Source organism: Mesoplodon densirostris, chromosome 13 (assembly GCF_025265405.1).
Source record: "Mesoplodon densirostris isolate mMesDen1 chromosome 13, mMesDen1 primary haplotype, whole genome shotgun sequence".
Classification (NCBI taxonomy): domain Eukaryota; kingdom Metazoa; phylum Chordata; class Mammalia; order Artiodactyla; family Ziphiidae; genus Mesoplodon; species Mesoplodon densirostris.
The window spans coordinates 77,611,826-77,621,237 of NC_082673.1; the positions used below are offsets into that span (position 1 = coordinate 77,611,826).

Genomic DNA, 9,412 nt, shown 5'->3' on the forward strand with positions numbered 1-9,412 from the left:
AAGTCAGCCCTGGCGTTAGAAGGGCCGTAATTGCGGTAATCTCTGAAGGAATTTGTTGGCTTTCCTCAGAACAGCAATTCTCATAACATTTACCAAATTGAAAATCTTGCTTAATTCTGTAGGTTTACAGCGCCACAGAGGCTAGAAGAAAAACATCATTTGGCACCAGAAACACACTTTATTCTGCTGGTGCAGATAATTTTGCAAACGCTGGACACTGAGTTTCACATACTCTTCTGGAATTCCAGTGCACTACATCCTAGAATGCAGAGAAACACAGTCGTGGCGATTGCTTTTGCTACCACCTGGACCAAGGGCTTCCAGAAACCCTCTCGGGTGTCTTTGCCCTCTCATTCTGAACTTCTGTGATGTCCTGGGAAGATGTGTTTTTTAATCAGCTCAGCATTTATTTCTTGCTTTGGGGAACCATTTCTATCCCATTATGCGCAGTTCAGATAGGTTGTCAATGACAACCGTTAACCCCACCTCTGCCCGTAGAGACATGATCCAAGACAAGCCAACTATAGTAGCACAATCTAGAAACAGTGATTGTCTCAAGAGGGAGGCATGGAGTTCAAAAAGGGCCAATCAGCATCGTTTTGAGAGGCAGTTACTATATGGATAATGGTAAAGTTCTTCCCGAAGATGCCAAGCTAGAGAGTGTGGGTCTGGATTTATCAGTTACCATTGTTCTCACACTGTGTGGATAAAGAAGCTTATTTGTAGAGTAGAGCCTAACAGAGATGAGGTAGAGAAGGAGGGAGGGAGAGAGGGAAAGGGAGAGAGAAAAGAAAGACAGAGACAGAGAGACAGTGTTCTGTCAACAGCGTGCTTGGTCCCAGGCCTCCAGGCTCTGGAACTTTCAGTTCTGTGAGCTCTCCCTGCACCCTTCCAGGGTTAAGCTTTTTGGAGTTGCGTTCTGTCTCTTGCAACAAGAGCATCTTGACTAGGACAGATGACGTCTCAGTTTCTCGTGGGCCTCAGGGGGTGGTGGAGGGGTGGGGGATGCACCGGAGAGTGAGGCAGGCATGGTCAAAGAGCTTATGAGGCAGCTGCCCCTGGGACGTCCAGGTGTCGGTCTCAGGGTCGTAGCAGTCGAAGGAGGCCGAGTCCTCGATGCTACAGTCCGTGGTCAGATGCCGCCCACCCGTCACGTAGAGCTTGTTCCCCATCACCGTGGCCCCGTGGTGCATCCTCCGGTCTTTCATGTCTGCGCATTTGACAAATTTGTTGGACTGAGGGTCGTAAGCAAGGATCCTCCTTGTGTAACCTGAAAACCAAATGGCATACCGACAAGGTCAGCAATGCTTATTTGGGACTGGAGGTCAGCGGTCCAGGGACCTGTCTGATCTCTGTCATCACCTAACCCTGAGGCTGGACTCTTGAGCTAAAGCGTGGAATGTTTCCATAACATTGTCTCCTGCCCAAGGTCTTGTGTATGGCAGAGCTGGGATTTGGACCCAGATCCGTCTGACCTCAGTCTCTGCATCTTAACTCAAAGTGAGGGCAACACTTATGTCGTTCGTTCTTAGATTGAGAGCAGAGATTCCAGTGGCCTTCTCAGCCTCATTAGTTTTTTCATCTTTCTTATGTGCTCATCCAAGAGCTTTAACAATCCCAAGACGGAGCCTTTGGGAACTCAGAAGTGGGTCCCCATGACAGCCCTATCTGGTGGGTACTCTTCTGATCCCCATTTTACAGATCAGCACACAGAGGCACAAAGAGATGAATAACTTGCCTAAGAGTATACAGCCAGTTAGTGGCAGAGTCAGGATTTGAACCCAGGTCTATCTGACCCCCAAACCAGCCCTCTTAACCATAGTATTATACTACAATTACAGAGAAATGATCCCTTAGCAGCTAATCTTATTTACAACAGCAAATTTTTTTTGAGTATTTGCCCCAGGTCTGGGATGGTGCTAAGTGGTTTAGATAGATGAGCACATTTTATGATCACAACTCTGTGAAATAGGTTCATTATTTCATTCCTTGTTTGACCGGGAGAAACTTCTGGATGAGAAAAGAGCTTTGTCAAGTCGTCCACACTCTGCTAGTTGGATGGGTGTACTTTTATTTTATTTTTTTAAATTTATTTTTTATTTTATATTGAGGAATTGTTGATTTACAATGTTGTGTTAGTTTCAGGTGTAGAGCAAAGTGGTTCAGTTATGTGCTTTTAAAAAGACTGTCTTGGTACATCCCTGGTGGTGCAGTGGTTAAAGAATCCACCTGCCAATGCAGGGGACATGGGTTCGATCCCTGGTCCAAGAAGATCCCACATGCCACAGAGCAACTAAGCCCGTGCGCCACAACTACTGAGCCTGCGCTCCAGAGCCCGCGAGCCACAACTACTGAAGACCATGTGCCACAACTACTGAAGCCAGCGCGCCTAGAGCCTGTGCTCCGCAACAAGAGAAGCCGCCGCAATGAGAAGCCCGTGCACGTCAACGAAGAGCAGCCCCCGCTTGCCGCAACTAGAGAAAGCCCGCACGCAGCAACAAAGACCCAACGCGGCCAAAACTAAATAAATAAATTTATAAAAAAAAAAGAAAGACTGTCTTGTAGAAAAACATCAGTGACCGTTTTCCCATGGGAGATGCCAAGTTCGTGTCCAGCCTCTCGATCTTCTGTTAAAACTCACCTCCCACAATGACAATCCGCTCCCCAAGTACCACGGCAGGGGCACATACATTCTTGATCATTCTCGTCTCCATTTTGAACCACGTATTTCTGGAAATGTGATAAACCTGACAGAGAAATATAATCACGGCACTGCATTTTAAAGTGATAACGTTTTTAAAAGATAGAAACAGTAATTAAGAGGGTGAAAGAGCGGTGATTTCTCTTTCTTTTCACTTTTTTCCCAGTTCTTTTCTTTTATTTTTATTTTTTATTTTTCCCTGCGGTACGTGGGCCTCTCACTGTTGTGGCCTCTCCCACTGCGGAACGCAGGCTCCGGATGCGCCGGCTCAGCGGCCATGGCTCACGGGTCCAGCTGCTCCGCGGCATGTGGGATCTTCCCGGACCGGGGCACAAACTCATGTCCCCTGCATTGGCAGGCGGACTCTCAACCACTGCACCATCAAGGAAGCTCTTTTTCCCAGTTCTTAAAATGTACTTATCTTACTATCAGTAAACAAAATATAATTAAATAACAGAAAGAAGAATGTTCCCAGAAACTGGTCTTTATGTGGCCCTGTGAGCTCAGTGGCTGTGTGTCTGTGGAATGGACCGAGAGCTAAGTGTTTGTAGTATGTGTTTGCTTACCTTGCTTGGGGCATTTCTTTCCTTTCAGTGGGAAATAGAGCAGCTTGGACATGCGTAAAACCAGTGATTTTTCAATCATTTTTATTTCTGGCTCATGTTTAAATTTCAAAATGTTCCAGTGTATCCGAGAGGCTCTTAGGGCCAAGAATAAATTTAGGGCTAAAGGAGGAAGGCTTTTGAATAACAGGTCATGCCTGAAAGTCATTAGAACCCTAGAAAAAAGTAAGCATGAGAAAAGGAAGAAAGAGCAAAGAGGTGGAGGCAGGACTTCTTGGCCTTGGTCTGAAATAGAGCAGCAAATCATGGTTCCCAGAACACGTGCTCCTGTTAGATCCCTCAGTTTAAAGTTTAGATGTCCAATGCCAATTAGTTCATTACTGGAGAATTTAGCACAAGAGATATAGGATGGACTTCATATAAGAGACGAAGGAACAAAATATTCCAATATTCTTGACTGGAAATTCTTTCTGTACAAAATATTTTTGCCACCATATTAAAGACCTTATATTTTATCATTTTACCAAATTTGATCTTCACAACCATCCTATGATGTAGATACCATTACTTCCCTCTATTTTCCAGATTAGACCATTGAGGCTGAGAGGTGAAATGACATGCTCAAGGTCACACAGCTAGAGTAGTAGAAGAGCTGGTCTGACTGAACCCAGAATCCATGCCTTTATCCACCACACTTGTGGCTCTGCTTGGGGCCATGGAGATGTGGCTTTTCTTTCTTTTTTTAAAAATAGATTTTAAAAAAGCATTTACTATTTTAATTTGCTTTTATTTCAGTATTAGTAGTGTTTAAAGATATTTGGTGATGGTTTGTATTTTTGGCTGTGCCCCGCAGCATGTGGGATCTTAATTCCCTGACCAGGGATCAAATCCGTGTCCCCTGCAGTGGAAGCACAGAGTCTTAACCACTGGACCGCCAGGGAAGTCCCTTTTATAGATTTTTAAAAATCGAAGTATAGTTGATTTACAATGTTGTGTTAGTTTCAGGTGAACAACACAGTGATTCAGTTATATATATATATATATATATATATATATATATATATATATATATATATATATATATATATATATAACTGAATTCAGATTCTTTTCCCTTGTAGATTATTACAAAATATTAAGTATAGTTCCCTGTGCTATACAGTAGGTCCTGGTTGGTTACCTATTTTATATATGTGTGTGTATATGTTAATCCCAATCTCCTAATTTATCCCCCTGCCACCCCAGATTTCCCCTTTGATAACTATAAGTTTGTTTTCTATATCTGTGGGTCTGTTTTTGTTTTGTAAGTCAGTTCATTTGTATCTTTTTGTTTGTTTTTTTTAGATTCCACAGATAAGCAATGTCATATGATATTTGTCTTTGTCTGGCTTACTTCACTTAGTATGATAATCTCTATGTCCATCCATGTTGTGTGAATGACATTAGTTTATTCTTTTTTATGGCTGAATAATATTCCGTTGTATATATATATACCACATCTTCTTTATTCATTCATCTATTGATGGACATTTAGGTTGCTTCCATGTCTTGGCTCGTGTTAAGTAGTGCTGCAGTGAGCACTGGGGTCATGTATCTTTTTGAATTATGGTTTTCTCCAGATACATGCCCAGGAGTGGGATTGCTGGATCATTTGGTAACTCTATTTAAAATTTTTTAAGGAACCTCCATACTATTCTCCATAGTGTCTGTACCAGTTTACATTCCCACCAACAGTGTAGGACGGTTCCTTTTTCTTCGGTGTGGCTTTCTTGATGGAGGCTTTCAAGACTGAAGCCCTCTTGAAGTCTCTGTCAGTCCTTAAAGTTGGTGAAGCATAGAGGAGGCCACAGCTAGAGACAGGGGCAACCAAGTGGCCGTCAAGCCTCATGGTTTCATCTGCAAATATGTAGGGAACACTCTTTGGAAACATGAGATCCTTGGGGGAAAAGCAAACACTGGTTGCATTTTACTTGAGTAATTGGCTCCTGGCTTTCTGTTCTCTGTTAGCTTTGGGGATGGTTTCAAAAATAGATTAAACATTTGTTCACAGTCCTCACCATACCGCCAGAGAGGATGAGGCAAGGACAACAAAGGATGGTCTTTGACCCATGGAGGAAGTGATACTTTGTTATAGTAAAGGATTTGCTTAACGCCATCCAGCAATAGGGGTAGAAAGAAGGCCAGGTAGAAAGGTACGCGTACACACACAATTTGCACAGTAACGCCATGGCAGCCTGGTCCTTAAAAAGAATGCTTGCGTGCAGGTAAACCATCCGATGAAGAAATCTTTGAACCTATATTTGAACACCCAGCCTACCCCATCAAGTAACCCCAAGCATTCATCTTGAATGATATCTGAATGAGTACAATTTCCATTACAAAGCTAATGCTAAGTAGATAAGAAGAGCTTCCAAATTAATACTTGCCCCATTTTCCCCTTCTCATGACTGCAGTGTAAAAGGATCACTCACATGTTAGTGTTTTGGTTTTTGTTTTTTGGCTATTTAAGCTTCTTGTTTAATTGTCCTAAATAAGCATTTCTTGATGAGGTAGCTTAAAAGCTTTTTTGAGTTTTGTATTTACTCTTAGGAATCGGTAACAATTTTGTAATGTGAAATCATCAACATAGTTGTTGACTTTATTTTGAAAAATAGTTTTAAAAAAATGTAGGAGGGGCTCTAGCTTTACACAGAAGCTCTTTATTACACCTGTGTTGTGTGGCCAGAGCTTGGAGGGGTTCAGAACATGTCTCCCTTGGCTCAAGTAAATGAGTGGGATTTGGAACAGACTTAGAATCTGCCTAGATGGTCAGGGAAGAGTCGACAATATGGGCTGGAGAAGTGAAGGAGAGAGAAAAACAAGAAAAGGATTGCATTGAAATTATCACTTTTCTGTGTTTCCACTGGCACCCACGTAGTCTGAGCTGCCATCATCCCTTGCCTGGACCTCTAGAAGAATCTCCCAACTCTCCTTCCTTTGTCCACACAGGCCTCTTCCAGTGCCTTCTCCACATAGCATCCAGAAGGAAATTCTAAAAATGCAAATTTGACTACTTCACCCACCCTGCTACTCTTAGGCTTGAACCCCAATTCCTTGACAAGGCCTGGAAAGCCCTGCCAGATCAGCTTCATCTCCACACTCATCCCCCCAGGAATGTTCTGGAATTTCTGTAGGAGGGTCTCAGGGGCAGCAGTCTGGTGGAGGGGGTTGCTCGCGTGGCTTGGGAAGGGGGCTGAGAGAGATTATGGGGGGACTGACCATCCCCAGCGCCGCCTTGGTGCACAGACTTGCTGCAACCTGGTCATGCTTTCAGCTCCTCCAGGCGGAGGGCCGTGCCCCTTTCTGCTTCAGGGCCTTCGTGCCAGCTGTTCCCTTACCGGGAACGCCACCCCTCCCTCAGCAGTTGAGTGTGACTCCTGTTCCAGACGCAGGCGCATCTGCTCAGAGAAGCTGCCCGCCCACCTCTGTCCATGTCAGCCCTCTGTCCACCCTGTGCGTCCTCCTCCTCTTTTACTCTCAGCCTCACCTGCCTTCTCTCTTCCTCGGCCTCTCTGCTCAAGTCAGCTTAAACCAACCTCACAGAGTTCCCTCCAAAGTTCCCTGAACCCTCACACCCTCCCCGATTCCCTCGAGACTGGTTTAGGGCACCCCTTATGCTCTTAGAGCACCCCTCTGTTCAGCATCTGAATTTCAGTTGACTCATAAGCTCCTGGAGGGTAAGTGGGATTTACTGCTCATGTCCACGTCCCCAGGGCCTTCTCTGTAGTTGGCACCTAATATAACTCCTCTAAATGAACACAGCAGATCTCAGGGGCCTCCTTGATTATCTTTATATATCACGTAGAGGCTTGAAGTTTTTCATATCTAGGTGAACTGCAGAGATTAGAACTTGTGTCAAGGTGGAAAACACCCAATATTCTGATATTTTGATCTTTATTAATCACACTTCTCAGAGAGCTTGTTAGTGAAATTAGCATCTACCTATCATTTAAGGCAGGGGTTCCACAACCTGGCTATGCCTTAGAATCTCCTGTAAACGTTTGTAAACAGTAAATGTCAAGACCCCATACATAGAGATTTTGATTCAGCAGATCTGAGGTCAGGTTCCAGGGGATTTGGTAACAGACTATGGACCAGTGCTTGGGAGTCTTCTTTTAAGGCCTTACTGATTTTGGTTAGAAGCATCTGCAATATTCCTATAGGACTTCACTATCTGGCATTCGATGTGTTCTAGGTAGAACCTTTAGATGTATCTGATGTACCTTTGTATGTATTAATCTTACACAAAAAGAATTCATAAATGGATAAAATCTGGCTGAAATTAAACTAACTTCCTTCCTTCCTTCCTTCTCTCCCTCTCTCCTTTTTCCTTCCCCTGCAACTGACAAGCATGTATGTATGTATTATATATTATGTGTGTGTATGTATATATATGTATGTGTATGCAGCGTACATGTACATATGTGTATATGCATGTGTATATGTGTGTATGTGTATATGCATGTATTTGTGTATGTATATATGTGGTGTGCGTGTGTGTATGTGTAGCCATGGTGGGAGGGACCATCTACCTGGATGAGGCGCACAGGGTTCTGCATGATGTCCTCTCCCCCAAAAAGGTAGAGTCTTTGGTCTTTCGCAGCGACTGCAGGGTGGAGGACCTCCAGTGGCATGCTGGCCATCCTCTCCCAGACGTTGCAGACGCTGTCATATCTCTCCATGGAGCCCAGGACCTCGTGTCCTTCTCCAATCCCCCCGATGGAGAAGATGAAGTTCCTGTGGGCAGTGCTTCTGTGGGAGTAGCGGGCTGCCAGCATGGGCTGCCCCAGCCTCCACTGATTGGATTTCAGGGAGAAGATGTAGACCTTGGGACTGGGCACGCCGTTCACCGCGCCCACCGCCATGCCTCCCAGCAGGTAGATGCTGCGGTGCAAGGTGACGGCCGAGGCCTTATACAGCCGGGCCGGGAGTTTGTCAAGGCTCTGCCATTGGCCGGTCTGTCCGTCGTACAGCAGGACGTCCCTGGTGGTCTGCTGGTTGTCCTTCCTTCCACCCAAGAGGATGAGGAAGTCTTGGTAAGAGTTTCTTGGGGGGACATGCCACAGAGGTTGGAGGTCCGGGGCACTGGTGGTGCTGTACGAAGAAAACATCTGCCTCTTGGCTGTCTGCAAGATGGTCTGGCAGGGGGGCGAGGACTGCAGGAGGGCGTCGTTGGCGATGAAGTGGTAGAAGAAGGCTGGGTGGACGTACTGCAGCCTGACCTGCTTGAACAGTTCCTGCATGTATTGCTTCCGGGTCTGGAGGTCATGCTTGATCCAAACCATGAGGGCCTCGAACACCTTCTCCTCCTCCGCACAGAGCCCGTCATCTCCCAGGTAGTCTCTCAGTTCCAAGGCCCGGAGCTCCTTCAAATCAGCCGACGCAGCCACCTCTGGGAAGTACGTCAGGGCCACCTCCCTGGCTTTCTTCCTGAGGGTCTCACAGCTGAAGATTTCAGAGAATCTGATCATTCCCAGGCAGTTGCTGGGGGCCAGCTGGCTCTGGAGGAAGGAGGAGCAGGCCTCAAGCAGCTTGGGGTACTGCAGCATGGAGGCGGCCTCCAGCAAGGGCAGGACGGTTTCCGCTGTGATGTACGCCTCGCCCGTGTACACGTACAGGATGATCCGCTCCAGAGTTGCGGAGTCGAGGCCTTTCAGCTGGACTTTGGGCTCGCTGCTCTCCCGGAAGTTGCTGCAGAACATGGCCCGGAAGTAGGGGCTGCTGGAGGCCAGCACGTTGCGGTGGCAGGGGACCTCCCAGGCCCCAGTGCAGATGCTCACGTCGGTCAGGATCCTGCTTTGCCTCAAGCCATTGAGCTGCCTCAACAAGTCAGAGGAGAAGTCATGGTCTTTGAAGAGCAGCCCATCTGGCGATTCCTCGTCCATCCTACAAAGATGGGGAGAAGTCCCGAGAGGGAGCACGTGCTGGAGGGTTTAGCTGCGGCGGCTCCAAGACTTAGAGCACCTATGTCCATTCACCAACACGCCTGTGGGTATTGCCAAGAATACGGCTCAGTGAAGATCAGAAAGGGAGACCACCTGTGGCGTGGGCCTCACAGCTGACACCTCCCTTTTTGGTTACGATTACTCTCAAAGGTAACAGGCAAATA

General features: G+C 46.2%; 1 protein-coding gene across 1 annotated transcript; it reads right to left on the reverse strand.

Annotated features, from left to right (window-relative positions):
* Positions 1 to 980: 980 nt before the first annotated feature.
* KLHL38 (kelch like family member 38) lies at positions 981 to 9,188 on the reverse strand. The gene is made up of 3 exons (XM_060116482.1): positions 7,836 to 9,188; positions 2,642 to 2,747; positions 981 to 1,270 (listed from the first exon to the last, which is right to left on the reverse strand). Exons 1-3 carry the CDS (start codon positions 9,186 to 9,188, stop codon positions 981 to 983), a joined length of 1,749 nt encoding a protein of 582 aa, XP_059972465.1.
* Positions 9,189 to 9,412: the final 224 nt, after the last annotated feature.

What these genes read in the sequence shown, in the direction of transcription:
- KLHL38 (XM_060116482.1), bottom strand. Translation starts at nt 9,188, where the DNA reads ATGGACGAGGAATCGCCAGATGGGCTGCTCTTCAAAGACCATGACTTC. An exon ending in ACCCTGTGCGCCTCATCCAG is followed by an intron (nt 2,748 to 7,835) that starts GTAGATGGTCCC and finishes TTTCTCTGTCAG; the next exon opens with GTTTATCACATTTCCAGAAA. An exon ending in GCGGATTGTCATTGTGGGAG is followed by an intron (nt 1,271 to 2,641) that starts GTGAGTTTTAAC and finishes TTTGGTTTTCAG; the next exon opens with GTTACACAAGGAGGATCCTT.